Source organism: Amborella trichopoda, chromosome 7 (assembly GCF_054954075.1).
Source record: "Amborella trichopoda isolate Santa Cruz 75 chromosome 7, AtrichopodaSantaCruz75HAP2 v2.0, whole genome shotgun sequence".
NCBI classification, from domain to species: Eukaryota; Viridiplantae; Streptophyta; class Magnoliopsida; order Amborellales; family Amborellaceae; genus Amborella; species Amborella trichopoda.
In genome coordinates this window covers 3,194,496-3,218,711 of record NC_142342.1, presented here as the reverse complement: position 1 = coordinate 3,218,711, position 24,216 = coordinate 3,194,496, and the positions used below count along the sequence as shown (strand labels likewise).

General features: G+C 35.1%; 2 protein-coding genes across 3 annotated transcripts; one reads left to right on the top strand and one right to left on the bottom strand.

The window, feature by feature from the left end:
• Nucleotides 1–3,022: 3,022 nt before the first annotated feature.
• LOC18447172 (putative protein phosphatase 2C 39) lies at nucleotides 3,023–7,209 on the top strand. Its single transcript, XM_020675363.2, has 5 exons — nucleotides 3,023–3,161; nucleotides 4,916–5,170; nucleotides 5,616–5,868; nucleotides 6,316–6,470; nucleotides 6,851–7,209. The coding sequence occupies exons 1-5, from the start codon at nucleotides 3,132–3,134 to the stop codon at nucleotides 6,986–6,988; spliced, it is 831 nt and encodes a 276-aa protein (XP_020531022.1). The 5' UTR covers nucleotides 3,023–3,131; the 3' UTR covers nucleotides 6,989–7,209.
• Nucleotides 7,210–8,167: 958 nt separating this feature from the next.
• LOC18447171 (COP1-interacting protein-like protein) lies at nucleotides 8,168–22,773 on the bottom strand. Of its 2 annotated transcripts, none has more exons than XM_006857272.4 (13): nucleotides 22,135–22,773; nucleotides 15,507–15,692; nucleotides 15,053–15,173; nucleotides 14,893–14,932; nucleotides 14,023–14,075; nucleotides 13,865–13,920; nucleotides 13,613–13,765; nucleotides 13,172–13,446; nucleotides 11,299–12,923; nucleotides 9,711–10,694; nucleotides 9,196–9,592; nucleotides 8,452–8,514; nucleotides 8,168–8,358 (listed from the first exon to the last, which is right to left on the bottom strand). In XM_006857272.4, exons 1-13 carry the CDS (start codon nucleotides 22,191–22,193, stop codon nucleotides 8,297–8,299), a joined length of 4,074 nt encoding a protein of 1,357 aa, XP_006857334.1. In that variant the 5' UTR covers nucleotides 22,194–22,773; the 3' UTR covers nucleotides 8,168–8,296. The 2 variants fall into 2 exon arrangements, with proteins under 2 accessions (XP_006857334.1, XP_020531021.1); XM_020675362.2 differs by having other exon boundaries at nucleotides 13,865–13,923; nucleotides 22,135–22,766.
• Nucleotides 22,774–24,216: the final 1,443 nt, after the last annotated feature.

Here is a 24,216-nt window from a genome sequence, read left to right as displayed (position 1 = left end):
GTTTAATTATTTTATTGTTCAAATTACAATAGTTTAAGAAATATTTGATATTAGGGAAATTATCACAACTATATCTTAATTTTTGTCTATTTGGAAAAAAAACATTCAACTTTCATAAACCTTGCCCACACTCTTTTTCTTCAATTTACTCATTTTTTTTAATTTTGGGTTTTTTGTACCAAAATAATCTTCACGGTAAAAACTAACTCATGTTATATGGAATTTTAAGTACTGTAAAAACTAATCCATACCCTTCTCTCTTTCGGTTTCATTCATTTTATGTTTATCTCTTCTTTCTCTCTCTCTAATTCTTTTTTATCTATTATTTCTCTCTCCAAGGAGATTTGCTTAATAACCTGTACGCACCTTACCCTCCTCTATAAGAACTCCTTTCAACCGCATCCCCTATAAAAATTAGACGGATCAGATTTGTATCGCGTTGAAATCACGTTTGTTGAGTTGATGAAGTCTGTAGAGAGAGAAAGAAGTGATAAAAAAAATTAGAGAGAGAAAAAAGAGATAAATATTAAAATTGAAATCACGTTTGTTGAGTTGATGAAGTAGTAGAGAAAGAAAAAGAGATAGAGAGAGAAAGAAGTGATAAAAAATTAGAGAGAAAAAGAAGAAATAAACATAAAAAAATTAGAGAGATGAAAGAAATAAATATAAAGAGAAAAGAGTTTAGGGCATTTCAAGTGCTGTATAACACATGTTAGTTTTTACGGTACTTAAAGTACCATAATTGTACTTAATGATAAATACGATGAAGGTTATTTTGGTAAAATAAACCTCCAAACTTGAAGCAAATAGGTGTGAGCGAGATTTATTTAAGTTGAGGTTTTTTTTCTAAATAGATGAAAATTAAAGTATATTTGTGATAATTTCTTTTGATATTATAATAGATTTAAGTGATGTGCTATTTTTAATTATTTATTATTCTAAGAAACATACGTAACTTTTTCTAACACGTGTAACTCTCATTTAAAGAAGGGTGCAGTTTGCATCCGTAGGTATAGAGGTAAGGTGCACCTTCAAATTTTATCATGGTATATAATTTTGATGTAAAATGTTTTTAAGATTACTTTACAATTTATTTTACAATTTATTTTATATCTAATTATAAAATTTAAATGTAGAAAATGGTTAAAATCAAGTAGATCTATAAACATATGAAAATCTTGAAAATGGATGGTGTAGATAATATGTTGTAAAATGTATTATTTTTTAGACTTAAAATCTTTTTATCTTTCATAATCATATATCTCGATGTCGAGATGATCAATCAAAGGGTTTTTCAACATTAAAACTACCTTTTCCGATGGATTTTTGAGGGGCATCCGTAGTTCTACTTTATAAGGTAGCATCCTTATATAAACTTTTTCCTTTAAAGAACCACTATAAGTTTTTTTTGCTGGGAAATTTATTAAAACGTACTTATTTTGTCAATTATTTAAGGTTTTATTCATTTTCAACTAATTTAACTCATAATCATGTGTAACTTGATGAGCTTTTTACAATTAAATCAAATTTGCTGATAAAATGCAGAATAATTCATATCTTAGCTGCATTTTAATAAATTTCCCTTGATTGAATCACCTAAAGGTTGAAATAAATCATAAAGTAATATTTGAACTATCTATCAATTGATGTAAACCTCAAAATCGTCGATCCTTAAAGGGTGTGGTTTGTGTAAGGCCGAGGCCCTAAACAATCAAAGTAAGACGCAACTTCATATAATGTCAAAAGGTGTTGTTTCAATACTGAAAATTTTGTGATGCTCTGAAAATTTATTTTCATCTCTAAGTATAAAATTCAAATTTTGAAAGACAGTGTAGATCAAGTAGCTCTATAAATACTTGAAAATTCTAAAAATTGACTGTCCAAAAATATAAGATGCACCATTTCCAAGTCTTGAAATCTCCATTTTTTCTTATGTTCATTCATCTTGAAGTTGAGATGATCAACTTGAAATCTCCATTTTTTCTTATGTTCATTCATCTTGAAGTTGAGATGATCCAAATTTGAGGATTTTGTGCACCCCATTGATCATAAAGTATATAGCGTTGTTTGATGTCAATTACGAACCACTTAAGCCCAAACCCAACTCATGATGCTTTTCAATTGCCTTATTTTCTTCGTTATTTTTCATGAATGAATTCTAAAAGCTAACACTAGCTTAAAAAGGGAAAAAAAACAAACATCTCCTCTTCGAACCACTTAAGCCCAAACCCAATTCATGAAGCTTTTCAATTGCCTTATTTTCTTCATTATTCCATGAAGGAATTCTAAAAGCTAACACTAGCTTAAAAAGGGCAAAAAAACAAAAACATCTTCTCTTTGATAGTCGTTAGAAGATGATTTTTCCAATTGAATCTCGACCTCAATATGTATGGATACAAAAGAGAGATTTTCTTCTTTTTTTTTTTTCAAATCCTAACAATAGTGCGTCTTGTAGTAGTTATCTTGACTGTTTATGTTCAAAATTTTCAAGTGTTTATAGATCTAATTTATTTATTTTTTTAACATTGTGGATACGATTGATTCACATCACATTTAGAAATTTAAATTTCATAATTAAAGTTGACATAGATTTTTAAGTAATCGAAAGATTTTTGACACCAAAGCGACATCTTCCATTAAAATTAAAGATGTGCCTTACTTACACGGCATCTTCCATTAAAATTTAAAGATGTGCCTTACTTATACAACTCAATATGGACACCTTATACAAACCTCACCATTAAATGTTTAGTTCGCATCTAGGCACCGAAACCTTCCATGCTCCATTATGAAAATGTGAGAAAAATAACCAAACTTTTGCACTTCGAAAAAAAAAAACCGTTTGCATTGAATTTGGCTAAAAAGGGCATTATGGTAATTCTCATTATTTTATTTGGGTTAACAGCATTTTGAAATTTTGAGCAAAGCAAGGATAATCGTTGAAAATTTGAAATCCTCACCCGGATTCTGGGTAAATTCAAAGTGTGCTCATTTATGGAGTATCCTGAGCTCATGAAACCCTAATTTTTCAGTTGTTAATAAAATTCTATCTTTACTTTCCAAAGTGAAGATCTAACTACTCCATCTGCTTCCTCAAGTGCAGATATAGGTTCCCATGCACTTTAGCAGCCATGCTTGAACGATCGATGCTCAAAATCAAGGTATTCATCACAGTAGTCTCTCTCTCTGCATGCACTATAGGAGCCACCATGATTGAACAATGGATACTCAAAATAATCTCTCTCTGGATGATTGAACAATGGATACTCATAATAATCTCTCTTGATGATTGAACAATGGATACTCAAAATAATCACTCTCTCTCTTGATGATTGAACAATGGATACTCAAAATAATCACTCTCTCTCTTGATGATTGAACAATGGATACTAAAAATAATCACTCTCTCTCTCTTGATGATTAAACAATGGATACTCAAAAGTAAGGTACTCATCACAATAATCTCTCTCTCACACACACAACAATGGATAAGGTACTTATCTCAATAATCTCTCTCACAACAATGGATACTCAAAAGTAAGGCACTTATCTCAATAATCTCTCTCTCTCCACGCACTATACCGGCCATGAATGAAAATGGACACCCAAAATCAAGACTCTCTCTCTCCTCTGTTGATCTATTGAGGGGCTGTTTTCTATTTTCAAAATGAAGACATGGGTCATAGGAATTATCCTCTGTTGATCTATTGAGGGGCTGTTTTCTATTTTCAAAAATGAAGATATGGGTCATAGGAATTACAGATTATTGAAAGTGGATTCTTTCCAGGAAAGAAGTATATAAATTCTGTATGCAATTGATCTAGATAAAGACACTGACGCTTCAAAAACAACCACCAACCTGTATTTTGATATTCTTCTTCACTTATGGATGCCCTCATGAGAGCATGCATCCACACCTTAGACATGCATATCATGCATGCACATGCACATACACATGGAATATGTAGGGGAAAAGTATACCATGGTCCAATGTACTCTGAAAAGCTCATTGCTCACTGGGGTTTGTCACCGTGAAATGGATGGTGATTGAGAGATCGTGGGATCCTTCGACAACATGTATTGTCCAGGTGACTCCCACTCTTTCTCCATCATCATGGTCCATCGTTTCATCAAATGGCGATGCTTTTACACTGTTCACTTGGCAATAGCCCACCATCCCATATGCATGTTGTGGACATATGTGTACATCTAGATGTATATGAAAAACTAGATGCATGAATACAACTTGATGCATACAGTACTACATTTGTGTCATTGGTCACCTGAAATGATGAAGTGGATCTTGCACATGGAAGTATGTGATCATGACATCCGAATCTAAGTAGCTACCATGCACAAAAGGATTTAGTGCTGTGTTTAAAAATCTGGACTCTGGCTCCAACTTGCCAGGACCCGACCCAAGTCTCCCTGATCGGACTTGGGTGAGTCCAACTCGGCACATTTTTTTCATAGGAAGATTTTAAAAATAATGAAAAGACATGATACTCAGGTTTTTTCAGCTTGGAATCACCTGGCCCTGTTCAGGACCTACTTTGGCAAGTCCCGAGTCATCCCGACAATTTTTAAAACACTGACTCAGTCGACAAACACATGCATGTACTCGATTTCTATATGTATATAGCATGAACATACATATGCATATTTATTTGGGGAGGGTCACTAGTAGGATTCACACTTTGGGGTGTTCAGTGTTGCACTGCAATTGTTACCATGGTAAATGTGGGTATGCATATGTGTATGTACATATTGTATGCTTTATGTTTGTGTGTGCATGCATGTATGCAGAGCAGTAATGTCATCATTGGATCATATATATATTGTATGCTTCCATATATGTATGTTTGTGTGTGCATGCATGTATGCAGAGCAGTAATGTCATCATTGGATCATGTAGGAGGCTATACAGAATGCATGGCCATGCTCAAGAAGCAGAGACCAAAAGAGAATAATGGGATGCATGTGCATCACGCACGGACAACACAGGGCGCAGGCCTCGACACAAAAAGATGTGCAAGAGGACTCTGTCACAGTGCGATTCGAGCGTATCAAAGATTCGGAGATACGGTTTTTTGGAGTGTTTGATGGGCGTCAAGGATGCGAAGTACAGGAGTTCTTGGTTTCACACCTGTTCAATAACATTGTGAATGAGGTAAAGCATAAAAGAAGCTTTTCATTGAAGGCTTAGCAACAAGGATTTCCTTTTCTCTAGCATGAGAGAGAGAGAGAGAAAGCTCTGATTTCCATGAGGAAAGTAGTAAGATTCTGCAGAAGTTATTTAGATATAATAATAATTAGATATAACAATAATCACCTCCTACTTAACATTGATTTCCAAGGGATGGCCATTTCCTCCAAAAGCTATTTTTTCTCTCTTTTGAGATATCATGACATGCTAGGGTAAAGGGTTTAGGGTTATGACGACAGTTTTCATCATTTTGTTAAAAACATGCTGAAGGGCAATTTGCGAACAAGGACATTTTGGTAAGTTACCAAACTTTATTAAAATTTTAGGTCACATTGATCACTTAGATTTTTTATTTATTTATTTTAAATGCCAAAATCAATTTTGAACTTGATTTTACTGATTTTGGCAGCCTGAATTTTGGACAAGAATAAAGGAGGCAGTGCAGAATGCCTTTGTTTCAACTGACAAAGAGATACTATCTAACACAAGGGATCATGGTAGAGGAGGCTCAGCAGCCGTTACTGCACTAGTGATCAACAATGAAAAAATGGTCGTGGCAAATGTCGGAGATTCTAGGGCTGTCTTATGCAAGAACTCGAAGGCAATTCAACTTTCAACCGATCACAAGCCAATCAAAGCGCGACAGTCAATAGAGAAAAGAGGTGGGTCTGTAACAATTGATGAAGGTATTGGGTTGTACATCCAAACAGACGCCTATGCATGCATTCATGCATGCCATTATATACTTCCGCATGTGTATATGTATGTATGTGTATGCCTCCATGTATGTTAAACATGCATTCATGTACATTGAAGCATTCAAATTCCATTTGTACATTCGAACTTCATGATACCCATAGCTATTAGATCCTACCATCTTGGGCTGCTGATTCGCAAACCTCACTGTTTTCCCATGCATAGATGTAATATGTATCTACACATTATGCATGTTTATACATATCTATTTAATAATACTATGTATCTACATACATATCTATGGATCCTGGATACGTATCAACTTGTGCAAATACATTAGCTTGAGCTATTAAAGTTTTTGTTAATTTGCTGCTCCAAATGTTATAATGTGTTTTTGCTGAAATCCCAATTAGGTGGAAGGGGACATGTTGATGGAGAGCTGGACATTGCACGAGCATTCGGTTTTTTGCACATCAAGCCTCACATGACCTCGGATCCCCATGTTGAGGTCATAAAGATTGATGCAGAAACAGAGTTCCTCATCCTTGCGACCAACGGAATATGGCAGGTAATTCATATTCATAAGAATGCATCTTCATCGTTGTCGTCATCATGACCAGGTTTTCCTATGGCCATGGCATGCCATATGCACATCTTGATAAAAAAATCATGCTTTTAAGTTTTAACCATCATCTTAGAATCATCATCATCATATTTACAAAGATCATCATTAGGCTCTCCAAGAAACTATGTCCTGTTAATGCATAAATGTATCTTTGCATTTCACATGGGCACACACCAGATTTACCAAGAAACACATTCTTTCTTCTCATAAAACTAAAATAATATAACATCATCACCACCAATATCATCACAGCCACCAGCATCATAAATTGAACCAATAATTAAGTAAATGTTGTTTAACAGTTGAAAGCAATACTTTATCAGGTAATGAACAATCAAGAGGCAGTCAACCTAATTGGGCACATCAAGGATCCCCAAGAAGCAGCTGAGTGCCTTGCCAAAGAGGCAGAAATGAGGATGAGTAAAGACGATATCTCATGCATCATCGTACGCTTTGGCTGACACCATTGGAACCAAAAGCGCCATCCACCAATACACCAGAATAATTCATGTCCACTAAATATGAGTAGAGTGAATATCTTTACTTGATCAAAACCACCATGAATGATTTTTGGAGAGCTCCTCATCTTATATGAGTTATTCCTGTTTGTTTTGTATGGAAATGCATGTACTTATGATTGACAGTGACTACATCCATAAAGGAGCAGCTGGTTTTTAGTTGTGTTCGATGTTTGTTACCTGTTGATAGTATGTTTATACAGGCCAGAAAAACTACTTGATAGTGTCTTATGCAAGCCAGAAAACTGTTCATTCAGAAAGGAATCGACAATATAATTCTTCTTAAATACCAAAAATGGAATCAAATTTCATCATAAGTAACAGACTCCAACCATGTCGCCCCTGAGGGCAAATCTGGCCTTAAGGCCTTAACATCAAGTATTCACAAATGATAGACATGGGAAGAATGCCATACAGCAGTGGAGTATGAATATGATACAACATGGAGGTGTCCACCTTTTGCTCCTGAGAACATATATTAATCTGGTTATAGTTTATCTCCACCGTCTATCCTAGGGAATGGATAGTTGATGTCCCCTTGATGTACCATATCACATATACCACTACTGTATGATATCATCATCATCATCATCATAGCCTTTTCCCAATTAATTGAAGTCAGCTACACGAATCCTAGTCCTCCATTCTGCTCTATTAAAGACCATACCCTCAGTGAGGGCATAAGTCTCCATATCTTTTCGAATTACTTCCAACCACTATTGTATGATATAATTTCTCTAAAAGGAATACACATCAAATTCCAAAAATAATCCCAATCAATCATACTCTTCTAGTGCTTAAGAATGAAGACTGGATTTTTCTGATGAATCAACATTTACGATCTCTAGGATAACATGGCCAATATTGCAGTTGCAATGTTAGGAATATGTAGTGGGTCATTTTCATAGAAGGCGACAAGTAGTACTTTAATGCCACTTGGTAAAATAAGAACAACTTCTTTATAGCTTCTAAGCAATGTAGTGCTCACGAGTGTTCTGACACACTGAAAACTATATTGTTTAGAGGCTATAAAGAAAAAGAAAAAAAAAAAAGCGTAGTTTTCACAAAGGTAATCCGAAAAGGAAAAAGTAAGACCTCTGAAAAGAGGAAGAGAAGAGGGTAAAAGACAGAAGAAAATCATTTCGTATTACAGGGCATGTAGCAAACCACTCCAACAATTTCCAGATTTTCTTGTACAAAACAGGAGAAGAACAGGAACACAAACATGCTCTGACCTGGATGTTTTCGTCATCATCTTTTCTTCTCACTCCCCTTGCTCCGGAAGGGTAAAAGCAAAGAGAAGGGACGTGAAGCTGTCACAAAAGAATTAAGCATTTTAATGTAACTGAAGCATCTATACAATGTAAACACGCCTCAGAGTGTCATGAGAGGCCTAATTTTCTCACCTTTCTGTGGAGTACCTCCAGTGGAGCTATCATCCTGAGTGATAAGATTCCTGAGAGAAGGCACTGAAATGCAAAAGCCAAAACAAAAGAAAAAAACAATAAGCTAGCAAATAATCACATAAGTGGGTATTATTTTTTATTTTTTACAGGTAGGGGATAATAAAATAACATGTTTGGGGCCTGCATTCTCATGAATAAGATTTCAGGTACATTCGTGACGGGTGGTTTAGGCAAAAGTTAGCATCATGTTCATAAAGCTTAATTCAAGGAAGCTCTTACTTCAAGTGCACAAGAACTTGCACAAACGTGAAATGAAAAGGTTTTTATGATGCTGAGGATTTAAATTCCATTATTTACTTCGAGCCTTTTCCCAATTATTTGGGGTCAGCTACAAAAATCCTTGCCTGCCATTCTGAGTCAAGGACCAATTCATTTTTGGGATTAGGCTTTGTGAATCTAGGCTTTAAAGTTTGATCTTATGTAAGGTTAGGTATAAAAATCCAAGAATTTTACTGCTTATGAATTGAGCTCTCAGCACTTGGGGAAATAACGAGGTAAAACTATAGGTCCAGAAATAAATCAAAATTCAGATCCTAGAGTTCACAGTTTTGAGAAAAGTTATTTATTATAAAAGTCAAAGATTGAAAGGGTTGCTATCTTCTATTTTTGGGTAAGTAATAACTCTATTTACAAGGGGTTACCATCAAAGAAAAATAAATAAATAAAGAAAAATTGCAAAGGGACCTTCTGTTGTAGAAGTATGTCCTGCAGCCTGGTCATAAAGTGATGGGCCCTCTGATCTCAACTGATATGAATCTGTGCTACTCTCACTTGCTGCTGAGCTATGGTTCTTTCTTCCAAACTTCAAAAGCCTTCTAAACCCCTTGGAAGGCTCTTTGCCTGAAGGCTTCTCCATGGATTCAGTAGTATGCTCCAACCCACCAGTAGAATCAACAACATGGGCCTTCATAATCTCCAAAGGAGTTGACTCCATTTCAGAAGCAAGCGGTAGGGCTTTACCATATTCTAGGTTACTGGTGCGTGGGTCTTCCAAGGAAGAATTGCGAGCATAAGGAGCTTGATATGGGTTCTCATTTGAACTGATGTTTTGAAAATTTGAGGTCACAGAATCCATATTTGCCTGAGCACCACAAATTGCGGAATCGATGAGAGTTACTCATTCACTTTTTCAAGCAAATGCAGAGTCTTTGGAGACTTCTCACTAATATACCCTGTTTCAATTTTATTAATTAACTTACCTCGTTTGAATTAGGCTGCTCGACTTGCTTCTCTTCCACTTGAAGAAAATCTCTGACAATAGGTGAAGGTGGTTCACAGATCGCAGCATATACTGAAACTGCTCCAGGCATCTCTCTCGCGTCTTCACCATTTGCTTCAGTTCTGAGGTCACTGACCTCTGAGATCCCACCAATAGGAACTACTACCTTGTCATGCTCAGAACTTACCACACTCTTTTCAATAATGGGATTGGCATCTCCATTGCTAGAATTTATGATTTTCTCAGAACCCTTCTTGGTCTTGATAGTATCAGCAGTAACAGACAATTGGTTCCCTTTCCCCCTTTGAGTACTTTCTTTAGTCACTGACCTTTTTGGGGTCACATCTGAAGAGGCTTTTGTTCTGATCCTCAGGTGAGTTGGGTCTGCCAGAGCTTCAGACTTGGGCCTGGTAAGAGCTGAAGGAACAGACTGCTTCTTTATCTCAGGTCCACTGGTTGGTTTTGGCTTTGGCTTTGGCTTTGAATCATATTTTACTGATTTAATCAAAGGCCCATTCCGGTCACTGTAGATTTGATGGTCTGAAAGCCTTCTGTTTCGAGTAGAGGTTGCTTTAGCTTCACTTGCAGAGGATCTATCATCCTTTTTGAGCTCGGATAGTGATGAAAATGATCTACTCAAACCATTTCCAGCCACACGAGCACCATTCAATTTGTTTGAGAACTTGTTCTTTGAAGAATCAGCAGATGTGGAAGAGACAGTTCCCACAACTGGCTTTTGCAGAATTGAGCCAGGTGAAGATGACCCAGTTTCTGAATCATGGAATTTTGATCCTCTCAATGAGCTTGGGGAGAGCTTAGATGGTGGGGAGAGTTTAGCTGGCAGCCGAGTTCTCGTTTTCTGGGGGAGTGAAGGATGTGGTACAGGGCTTAGGCTGCATCTAGCTGCAATTCTCGTTTGACGCTCCCTCTTGCGAGCTTCTAGATGTTTTAACTGTTCCTCTTCCTACAAGTGGATAAGCACAATAATCAGGACATCTAAACAAAAGGTTGGTCGGCTAAACTGAGCTACAGAGTGGGTCATATGACCACAAGACGTATTGTAAATTCCAAAGGACAAACTTAAAGCCAGATGAGTAATATGAAATGAAACCAAACAAAAATATAAATAACTGTAGATAAAAGAGGGGGGAACTCCTATAATCTTTTCTATTAACTCTCTCAAATTTTAAAGTCAACTTGGTATAAAGCAACTGTTTGCAATGAAATCTGAACCGCCATTTCTTCTTGAAAGGTTAAACTAATCCACAATTAAAGCAACACGCTAACAACTACAAAGCCTAAAAATCATTCTTGAAAGCAAGGCAATTCTAGACAGTTTTCCCAAGTTTATAGCTAACAAGTCCATTTGAAGACATTGCTTGCGTTCCGGATATTTTCATAAGTACGCTTTGAGCCTTTGACAATACAGGAACTTAATAAGCTTAGCCAACAATGCTACAATCCAAGCCTAAGCTCTACTACCCTGCCCATGCTGATGGTTACACAAATGCAGCTAGCAGATAAATAATCAACTGTCAAAGGAATGAACAAAGAGAAGAAAACTTCACCTTCTCCTTCTTCATCTTCTGAAGATCAGCTTTTAGAGAGCGCATCTTATCAGCACGAGCTTGTGCTTCAGCTAAAGGGCTCAACTTTGATGGTTTCCCCTTCCTCATTATAGCATCCATCTTTCTTTTCTCCAAAGAGTCATGCATAGTTCTTGACTTCTTATCCTTTTCTGACTTCTTCATCCCCTTTTTATCAGTCTCACCTTTTCCATTTTCTTTACTTGACATATCACCTTCAGCATTGACTGACATATTTGCTTGCACCTGCATTTCGTAGTCCACTGTGGGATCCCAGCCATGAGACACACTCTCCATTCCACGCTCCGGCATCATGCTAATATCATCTGGTTCATAGGTGACTTGATTCCTCACAGGATCTTCTGTTTTCTTAGGCAATGGAAGCTCAGAATCCATGTTGATGGGAGTACGATTATCGGTGTCTACCAGATCATGCGAGCTAGATTTGTAAGAAACAATGAATAAATCATCTGTAGAATTATTTACTGAATTCCTATCTGCTAAAGCAGAATACCCTAATTCATTTCCAGCAACTGGATCAGCCATATAACCGGTAAGGCCCGACCGGTTTGGTTGCCCATACATCATGGAATCATCGATACTAGCCCTTCTATTTCTACCTTCTGTACCCACCATATCACCAATTTGAATATCACTATAGCTGTCTCTACTGTTGCTAGAAACAAACCTTCGAGCTATTGCAAGATCACCTTCTGATGCATTCTGCTTATAAATTCGTGTCATGTTGCCATTAATAGTATCGAATTCACCCATCCTCTGCTCTGATAAACCACCTGCACTTCGTTCTGGTAGAAGGGTTATGTCTTCCCTGACTGAGTTATGTCGTCTCTTTGTATTGACCGCCTTTTCAGAGGAGAAATGGCCTTTGCTATTTGCATCATCTCTATCATCCCGCAATAAACAGTTTTGAAATGCTTGCCAGTTTCCATTATCCATGACCATAGCATCAAGGGCTCCACCTTTCTCATACGAATTGAAATTATCTTTAGAATCATACTGGCCTAAACTATTTTTTGAAGACCCTGCCTTATGTGCCCTTTTCTCATGGTTCAGTTGTGATTCTTCAACTTCTTGTTGCAGTTCTTCCTCGTCAACCTCTGAACCTGATTCAGACCCACTGTTATCATCTCCCTTGGAAGCAATATAATTGATGTTTCGGATAACCACCATGCGTGATCGTGATTTACCCATGCGACCACGTCGTTTGTTTGACTGCCTAGACGAGCCTTCTCTCTCTACCTCAAGTTGCATATTTTGATCATGTGATGTTGTATTCGAAGCACCTTCCCATGTCTCAGGCACAAGGTTTCCTTCTTTTCCACTCATTGGTTGCCTTTTAAAATCCATCCTCGAAGCCATGTTGAACCTGGGATCCTCCATTGGAGGATATGGTGGTTGAAAATAAGCACCAGCCCCTGGATAACCCTGGTAGTAGGGCATGCCTTGCATGGGATAAGCTGGAAAGACAGGTGCACCTTGTGGAGCATGAAGAGGCCACGCATGCACCATGGGCTGAGGGTATTGGCCCTGATAATATTCAGGTGGGACAACCGGTGGCACCTGGGATTCCATGGAGGACCTTTTATCTGGGCACAAGGAATTCATTACTGATTCAAACATCAATTGTTTAGGACAATAACGATTCGATGAGCAAATCATGAGAGTAACAAAGCTTCACTTCTAGAATATATAAGGTTCCAAAAGCAAGACAGAACCACCATCAACTTTTCAAGACAATCAAACTTTCCAAAATCAAGAAAAATTTCAAGATGTATCAGGAAACCTTCAATAATTGGAAATATTACGAGAGATATTCTACAGTTGCAGCATTTACCTCTACTAGGATCTGAGGCTCCAGTATCTGAACCAGCTTCAATGTTTGTTTTCCCATGGCTCCTTTCACCTATATCCCCATGAAAGTCAGACCATGACTCCCGGAATTCCTTGAGCTTAGAGGTTTCACTTGATAGCATAAAGCCCGAACCATTCATAGAAGAGAATTCAGATCGACTAGACATTTCTTCCGCTGCTTCAAATTCCATCCCTTCAAGCCATTGGCTGGTTTCATGCTTTACTTTCCATAATTCCATAAATCTTATGCATGCCTCCCTATTGCATCAGAAACAAGGTGAAACATGGGGAAACCAAATTATCAGCACAACAAGCTTCCCAAAAGCATGAGTTGCACAAGAACTTAATATTTGAGTAAGTCATTGTTGAGTGATAACATAAAGAAATTTTACCAACTATTCATTTCCGTAGCAATGTAACTTACTTCAAACGTGAAGCCCCGAAGCACTCAGCAAAAGATATCAAATGTACCAAATGGTCCATGTCAAAACCTGCAGCTACAGCACGAGCAAATGCCATTCCTTGTTCTTTCTGCAACATGGTTCTGCGTGTCTCCAGTACTCTTAAAAGCTGAACTCTGTAAAATGAGTTTATGTTAAAACAACTGTAATGTATCACACTTATTACAAACTCAAAGTTATGCATCTCCAATTATATACGGCCTCAGAGAGCATACTTTGAATTCTCCTCTTGTGTGGTGGAACCATTCGATTCTGCTGATTGGGCCCCAGGCTGCTACACACAGAACAAGAATTATATATATTTCTTTGATTGGTTAGCAACAAAACTACTTTAAGAGTTTGAACATGTAAAGCACAAATGTCGTTGCAATACCTTATATAAAACAATCGCCTTCTCAGCATCTGAATCCATGATAGATCTGCCACCTGCGCAACATTTAGTAGTGCAAAAAGACTTCTCATTCATCTAATGATCATTCATCTTTAAACTTTTGACGATATGATAACCTAAATATTTGATAAAAAGTTAAAGAAGGTCAACCCTAGCAATGGACCTATACATGGTGGTGGCAACAGACGGACAGAAATGAAGAAGACATAGTTTTAGTTTAGTGGCCTGCCAAAAGAAAACTCGAGAAGTCCTCAGGTAAACCTTCAAAATTTATTCCCCCCGAAAAGAAAAAAAAAAAAAATAATAATAATAATAATGTTTAGAAATTTTTAAATCCAAATCAAAGTCCACAGTAGTTCAGAACTGATATTTATAATCCAATGTTTAGCCCTTTTTTTTTTTCTCTTTTGGGTAAAGACTCGTTCCCTTTTGAAGGATAAGAAAAGGCTCTCATTATTTTATCAGGTAACTTTTATTGCTGAATGAACAACTAACATAAGTACTTCACTGCCAGGGAAATATTACAATTATGTGCTCCAACACACTTAATCTGACTTTTTGAGTTTTCTGCACTGGAACAATAGTAGATTTGGTTCTTTCAGCTATCCAAATGGGTGGTTTAGTTACATACAAAGATAAAGAAAGTATCTTGATGTTGATGTCTGGCAAAGGAGACTCCAATACGCACGTTAGAACTATTTCCATATTTGAAAAAAAAAGAAAACAATATTCTTGGTTCTGGAAGAGCCTCATGTATGAGAGGAAACAGATTTCTCACTAATCCAATCATTAAAGGAAAGAAAACAACTAACTGATATCAAGGTCTTATAGATGCAGCGCATATCAACGTACCATCATTGCTTTCTGTGGATTTTGTTGCATGATCTTCTACCTGATGCATGGAACAAAAATAAGAAAGACGATTTGAATGTGCCAAACATGATATAAGACCAAATCAGAGCAAGTCTAAACAATCAGAAAATAAAGTGAAAAATAATAAAGTAAGACATACAGTGCTAAATCCTATGTTCTCATTGCCCTGAATGGCAATTGCCTCCTCGATCTGCGTGATCTCAGACTCTATGGTATTAACGCGTTCGAGAACCTCAGGAGTGCTCACAAACCGCACAAACCTACAAGAAAGATCAAAAGCACGTAATCATAGAATCAAATTTACATGGCAGCTTCACCTAATCCTAGTTTCTGTCAGTCTATTTGCAGGGTTTAAACTGATATGAAGCGGAATAATACCCAAATAAAATGATAAAATAGTGTTTTGATGAGAATATTTAGAGTGTCTGGCAAAAACATACTTCAGGATAAGGGTAAAGCTCTTATTGTGAGAATGAAAATATTTTTCTCTTTTTTTATACATAAATTTATTGATGAAGAAAGAAGACAAATAAAAATAATTATATAGCTGAATAACAGACCATGTACCAACAGACTGCATTATAGGTACAAACCTCTCCACTGTGCCCTTTGTAAACCATGCTACACCTTGATTGTTTCCAGGACCTGGTTCAAGCTGGATTGAGTAACCTCCCTTTGCAATCTGATGTTGGGCAGTCCTCATGTGGGTAAGGAAAGGGTCCAATAATCCAGAAACAATCTTCTCAGATGTCCCATTTGCAAAGATAACCAGGTCACACCTAGAATTTTCCAATTTATCACTTATGTCAAAGAAAAATCAAAAGAAAAGCGGATAAATAAACTCATCTGAAACTTGAAAACTGGTTTTAATACATTTTTATGGTTTTTTTCCATTACTTAATTCCAAATCTAGAGTTTAAATATTATATTTTGATTAAAAAATAACTTTCTATTATTTGATTACATGTGATTCATTTTTACATCCTCAAATGTCCATGCATATGTGAAGTCAAGAGTAAGCTTGGGATTTCCTATGACAAAACATATAAGACTATTGGAATGAGCTCAAGGCTAGGTGGTCAAGCTGGCAGGGAGCCAGAATGTGTCGTCTTGAGTTCCATTCCTACAGCGGGTAGGAGACCTCTTCCCCCCTGAACTCCCCAAAAAATAATAATAATAATAATATTAATAATATATATATATATAGGTGGACCAGCACCGGGTTACGGCCCATTTATATATATATATATATATATATATATATATATATATATATATATATATATGGGAAAAGTTTATATAAGGTTGCAACCTTAAAATGTAGAATCACAGATGCACCTCAAAAATCTACTGGAAATGTTGTTTTAATGTTGAAAAAACACTCTAATCGATCATCTAGACATCGATATGTATGAACAAGAAAAAACAAGTTTTTGAGTCCCAGAAATAGTGCATCTAGCAACACATTATCTAGACCGTCCATTTTCAAGATTTTCATATATTTATAGATCTACTTAATTTTAACTATTTTTGGAATTTAAAATTTTCTAATTAGGTATGAAAATAGATATAATACTAACAATTTTTTACAACAAAATTACATGCATGATAAAATTTTAAGGTGCGCCTTAATTGGATTGTTTAAGGTTGCAACCTTATAGAAACCACACCCTATAGGGTGTGGTTTGTATAGAGCCTAGGCTCTAAACAATCAAATTAGAGCCTACCTTCAAATAGTGCCGAGAAATGTGGTTTCAATATTGGAAATCTTTTTGATAGCCTTAAAATAAATTTCATCTTTATTTACAAAATTTAAAATTTCAAAAATAGTGTAGATTGAGAGATCTATGAAAACTTCAAAATCTTGAAAGTTGACGGTCCAAAAGTGCATTACAAAATACACTATTTCCAAAAGTTGAAATCCATTTTTTTCCCATGTCCATGCATCTTGATGTGGAGATGATGAATTTAAGGATATTTGGGCATCAAAATAATATCTTCTAGTGAAATTTTTGAGGTAGGCTCAAGTTTGATTGTTTTCAACCTTAGCTCTAAATAAACTTTTTCCATATATATATATGTCAGCCCACGAGCTGATAGCTACAGTGTCAACCAATGCCCTATAATGAATCTGGGCCGATCTGATGGTCACGACCTCATTTTGTGTTTCAATTTTCATTTTTTATCTATAAATCCAAATCACTTGAAATTTGGAGCATCTATTCTTAAAAAATAGAAGAATCTAATAAAAATATAAAAAAAATAATTCGCAAAATATAAATTGATCAAAATAGCCCCAAAATATTTTGGGGGTATTTTGGTCAATTTATATGTTGCGAATTATTTTTTTATATTTTTATTAGGTGCGCCTTGATGAGAAGAATGAACGCCTAAAATTTCAAATGATTTGGATTTGTAGAAAAAAAATGAAAATTCAAATACGAAATGAGATTGTAACCGTCAGATCAACCTAGATTGAATCTGGGCCATTGGCTGACACTATAGCAATCAGCCCGCGGGCTGACAGAATCCACTCCCATAAATATATATATATATATATATACACGCAGTTGCGTACATAGTCATATGTTTCATTAGATCAAGTATTTGGTTTTCTGACATTCCATCAATATTCCAATTTACAATGGATCTCCCTGAGTAAGATACCGAGCTGGTAATCAAATCTTCTTCAAACTAGAGATCTACAGGAGTAGGCCTAGGATAATACATGATAGCAACCACCAGCACCAGCAAGGGAAAGGACAAATGGAAGTAGTCCCTGTATCAAGTAGAGCCCTAATAGCCTCACGTTGAGAAGCTTGGATACTAAGTGGTAATATTTCTGTCCCCGAGCCCCATAATCGGAACCAATTTGTAAACCAATTTGGGAATTCTCCCACTATTGGTATCTTTATTCGTATGAACCAATTATGGGAGTTATTATTATTTTGAAAGGCAAATACTTTATGCCAGGCTTTAATATATTCAAAGTACTGAAAATATTTATTAGTAAATCCTTCTGATTGCATTTTTCTTGGTTTTGAAGGTTCCATTCCCCAGTCCTTATATGAAAGTATTCTTCGTATCTGAAATTTAGAGTAGACTATCATATTTGTATTCTTTTATAGAAGTGGATCAATGTAATTGATCCTGTTTCCAGGAGAATAGCTTCATAATATTCTCTGGTCTTATCCCCATCGTTTGGATGTATATGGTTATTCATATAAATATTTGCTATTTCATATGGATCATTATCTCTATGGATATTTTCTATTACCATAATTGGTATAGAAGAGGTTTCCAGGAACCTACTTTTTTCTTCTATTGATGTTATTGGTACTGGTTCAGGCTAGAATGTTATTTCTTGCGCTTGTTTTTTAATTATTTGATTGGGTGTTATTGGTGAGGTTGAGGCTATTAGAGCTCTACTTGGTACAGGGACTACTTCCATTTTTCCTTTTCCCTTGCTGGAGCTGGTGTTTGCTATCATCTAAATATTTTGTTCAATAATAATACAGCAGATGGTAGCAAGATGATTATAAATTCTATTTCATCATCTTAATTGCCAGGACTATCTTCTGAGTTGGAGGCCAACTCTAGAATTTGTACCCTATTTTTTAATTTTATTAGTTCATCTTTAACTTCATTGATCTCTTGTCTTAATTCAGAGACCGTAGGTGCCTTATGATTATTATTATTTTTGTCTTCAACTGTCTTAAGAATTTTTGCAAAACTATTAACAAAAATATGTAAGTGCTTAAAATGTTGTTCAATGCTTTCAGAGAATATTAAAACATCATCAATATAAATAATCATAAATTTTGTATAAGGGTTGAAAATATCAGTCATAATGTTTTGGAATTCTGAAGGAGCATTTTTAAGACCAAAAGGCATTACGTTCCATTCATATTGCCCAAAAGGGACTTTAAAGGCAGTCTTATATTTTATATCTAGGATTAGATTTTTTTCTTTAGTAAGGGTATTGCAGAAACAATTAGTATCAATATTATCATGCTCTGAGTCTGAGCTACTGAAAATCAGATCTTCGTTTTCTATTTCTCCCATCAGCATTTCTAGTTCAGAACTAGAAGAACTATCAGAAGACATTTATCCTTCTCAGCAATTTGGATCTGCCAATATCCAGATTTTAAATCAAATTTAGAAAAAATACAGGCATTTATCAGTCTATGTAGCAGATCTTTTTTATTATGGGTTAGGATATATATATATATATATATATGTGTGTGTGTGTGTGTGTGTGTGTAAAGTCGTTCATGAGTCAATGGGTGCAAGAGCCCGCTGACTCAACAACGTCCGTCTTGTAAAAACCTCACAAGGATTATACAATGTAGAAATATTTTTCAAAAAAATCATATCGATTTTTTTTTTCATGTTCATCTTAACCTAGATCATGAATCCCTAAAATTTTAGATTAAAAATCCATTTTTAAGATGGTTTAATGGGCGTCCCGCATATGTACAGAGTATGAGTCGACTGACACACACACACACACACACACACACACATATATATATATATATGGATATATGGAAAAGGCTGGGATTAGCCCACTAGTTCAAATGAACATATGAGCCCAATGGCCCAGATTGAATTTGGGCCGATCTGACAGTCATGGATGTCCGGCGGTGTTTGAATTTTATTTATTTTTTTACGAATCCAAATCACTTGAACTTTGAGTCGTGTGTTTATCAAAAATAGGTGAATCTTCGAAAAATATCAAAAAAATATTTTACATGAAATAAATTGACCAAAATACCCCCAAAAATTATCACGAATAATTTTTTTTATATTTTTATTAGGTATGCCTTGAAAAGAATAACACACACCTAAAATTTCAAGTGATTTAAATAACATTCAAGAACTACCGGACATCCGTGACCGTCAGATCGGCCCAAATTCAATCTGGGCTGTTGGGCTCATATGTTCATATGAGCTAGTGGGCTAATCCCAGCTTTTTCCTATATATATATATATATATATATGGAAATAGATTATGTCAACCCACAAGCTAACAACTACAGTATTAACCAACGGCTTAGATTGAATCTAGGCCCGATCTAATGGTCACGACCTCATTTCGTATTTGAATTTTCATTTCTTTTCTAAAAATCCAAATCACTTGAAATTTTGACCTCAAATACGAAATGAGGTCGTGACCATCCGATTAGCCTAGATTCAATCTGGTTTGTTGGCTAACACTATAGTTGTTAGCCCGTGGGCTCACAGAATCCATTTATATATATATATATATATATATATATATATATATATATATATATATATATATATATATATATATATATATATATATATGAAAAATGATGGCGTAGACCCACTACCCTACAGCTATATATGAGCCCAATGGCCCAGATTCAATCTAGGACGATCCAATGGTCACGACCCTATTTCGTATTTGAATTTTATTTTATTTTCTAGAAATCCAAATTACTTGAAATTTTGGTTGTGTGTTCTTCAAAAATACGAGAATCTAATAAAAATAGCAAAACAATAATTTGCAATAAATAAATTGACCAAAATACCAGGAAAATTTGTAGGGGTAATTTGGCCAATTTATTTATTGCGGATTATTATTTTAATATTTTTATTAAGGGTGCCTTGATGAGAATAATAGACGCATAAAATTTCATGTGATTTGGATTTGTAGAAAAAAATTAAAATTCAAATACGAATTGAGGTTGTGACCGTCAGATCGTCCCAGATTGAATCTGGGCCGTTGGGCTCATATGTAGCTATGAGCTAGTGAGCCTATGCCAGCTTTTTCTTATATATATATAAATATATATAAACCTTTCCTAGCACAGAAAAATTAATAATAATATTATAGCCTCTCACAAGCAGAATGCTTTGTATTGGGCTACTGTCCTCTGTTTTCTTCCTGATATATAATGTCCTAAAAATATGTTGGAGAAAAGATAAATGCCATTCAGTGAAAGGTCCCTTCTTCCATCTTTTTACATAAAACAAATCTTCACTGAATTTCAAAAGTTTGGCTCGGCTCACATATATATTGAACAAAAAACCAAGAATTTAGACCATAAACTTATCAACAAGATGTATACCGATTACCAGAAAAGCAATAGTGTTGATCTGGTATAATCTATGAAATAAAATGAAAAAACCCAATACTTACAGTAGACGAAAGGTTTAAAATATATCAAAAGAACATATTAGCCAAACTCTTAAGAATGTACCAATAGGAACTGAATTAACATCAAGCTAACATAGATTAGCCAATAAGCCACCTCCCATTGCTGTTCAATTATAAGTAAACATCCTTTTGTAAAATTTGTCATAAACCTGATTAGACTAAACAAGTGTGTAGAGTTACAACCACAAAAAATACAACACATTTATGAAAAACATACATGCAATTCACTTATATAACTATGGATATTTAAGCAAAATGCAAGTTATTCACCAAGAGGGGAAGCAAACACTATAATGATATCAGCCCAAATGTCCCAAACTTATTGGACACAAAAATTCCACAGAGTGTGAAAATGCACGAAAAAAAGAAATACAACTAAATGCAATGCAACAGTAAATATCCATGGAAAAATATGATTGCTAAACACAAATGCAACAACAAGATGTCCGTAATAAAAGAAGATTAAAAATAAATAAAATAAATAAGATCAAATCATAGAAAAATTAGAACACAGAATACATCAAGCCAAAAATAGGAAGATCCTCCAAACAAAGCCCAAAAGGCAAAAAAAACTACACATCAAAGTGCTCAGAACAAGAGTTTTATTCTAAGAAACAGAAATACCATAACAAATACCCTAACTTCAGACCAAATTACTCCATCCCGGATTAGTCAGTCAAACCATAGCCTCAATTCTGACACAAAAAAGATGCCGGAGCTATAACTATAATTCGATATTTCAAAGAATAGAGCAGATCAAATTCTTTCATAAAATGTTAGTTTCACATTCTAACCCCCTATAGATTGTATACAGCGACATAAGATCAAAATTAAACACTTCCAGATAAACCCTCTACAACACTACTATACCAGGGATACCTATAAATTCAATACAACTTTGCTCAGTTTAAAGCATTTCTCAACATAAAAACCAACAACATAAGAAAGAAACCAGAAAGAGACACCTGATTGCAAAAAATACAGAATAACAAAAATTTGCAGAAAACAATGAACAATGAAGAAAAAAATACCTGGTGCGAGTTGGTGTAAGCTGGAAAACAGCTGAATCAAGCTTAGTTTCTGCCTTCATCTTTGAGCGTCTATGCAATTACAGTAAAAAACACAAATAAGCAAAAGATCGCTCAGTTACAGTGATCCAAATGATTCAGTATCCCAATAAACGCAAGGTTCCATATCAAAAAACTACAGAGGATGCTGATGTTCAGAGAGAAATTTCAGTTTTAGAAGGTCTCGTCCCTCCCAAGATGGAAGCTTTCACAACCAACATTTCATGGAAGACGCAGCTTCTCTCACCAAAGAGTTTCAGTTTCAAAAGACCTTCAAAAACTGAGCCAGTGAAAGAACTCGGAACTAGAAGGAGAATCCATGGCGACTGAAGCTTTTACAGGGCCGTTTCAGTCACATGAGTAGAGGTTGAATGGAAATGAAGCCCCTGGAATAACCATTAACAGAGAGGAAGCTTCTGAGAGGAAGATCTATGTTGGCTGATGGAGTATTGCAGAAGAGTTGCAGTTGCAGAGAAGCTATGGAAGGTGCTTTAATGGCGGAAAATAGAGGGGATTGTTCCCTTAGAGAGAGATAAAGCGGAGGTATTTTAGAGAGAGATACCAGTGACCTTTAAGACTAATAGTTTTATAGGATGAGGTTTCTATAAGACCTAGGCTTTATGAAAACAAAATAAACCCTCATCTTAAATTCTCGTCCGAAAATACTTTGGAGAAATGTGGTTTTAAAATCAATTTTTAATACTAAAAATGAAAATCGAAACTTAAAAAATGGCACAGATTTGATGGATATATGACCATTTATTTTTAGAGCGAAATAGAGTGAAATAGAAGATCTAGATAATTTGTTACCATAACACTATTTTTAAAACTTTAAAGTTTTTTTTTTTTTTACAACCATAATATTCAAGCCAAAAATTGATGTAAAGGCTTTCTAATATTTGAATTATAATTTTCGATGAGGTATGAAGTGAGGCTTTACTTGTTTTAATAAATAAACAATCTTATCAAACTATTTTTTTATATCATTTAATTGAATTTTTTTGTAAAATGAATGAAAAATAAAAAAACAAAAAAATAAAAAATTATTATAAATAAAGTGAGAAATATATTATACTAATAGATTGCAAAAATAAGGGTAATTTAAAAAGAGTTGATGCAAAATTGTCCTTTAAAATTTTAAGTAAATAATACTCTATAAAAAAATGGCGCTCAATTCATTATGAGAAAATGACAATAAAATATCTTCGATGACAAGGTAATTCAACCACCACATCTCTCTCTGGTTTTGGGAGAATTAAGAAATTTTTTTTTTTTTTTAAGTCTCTCTTTGTATATGTCTATATATTCTATATATTTATTTAGTGTTAAAACTTTTTTAGTGCAAAAAAAAAAAGTCTTCTCTCCCTATCTCCAATCACTTATTGTCTCGCATATTTTTGCTTCTCTATAACTCTCCTTCATATTTGTGCCAAATTAATATTTAAGCGAGGTTATTGCAAGACAACTGGTTTGTCTTCCATCGTTAAAGCAATTTTTCAACTAACTAGGGTCGGATACACAAATTATAGTTCAATACAAATCCTAAGAGCCATACTTTTAGTGAAACCATAAATCCTCAACTAATTAAGGTCTTGAGGAGGGCTATATTTTTAGTGAGATCATAACTCCCCAACTAATTAGGGTCTTGAGGGCCATATATTTAGTGAGAACATAAATCCCCAACTAATTAGGGTCTTGAGGGCCATACTTTTAGGGCCTGTTTGGGTCCATGGATTTCAAGACATGGATGCCTGATCTTTTGGATTTTGCCAAAATCCACATTTTAGATTGCTTAATGATTAGGATACTTAAAATCAGGAAAATGAAAATCATGAAAATAAGACCTACTTTTCCATGATTTCATTTCCACACCAAAACCCTTTTTTTAGCATTTTCAAGGCCCATGGATTTCACTCGTTGGTTCCCTTAACCCCAAACATGGGGAGCATTTGGTAGGTATGAAAATGTGTAAGAGAGAGTACCTAAATTTTTTAAAAAGAAAAATTATCTCAAAATTTTTAGAGAGAGAAACTATCACAAATTTCA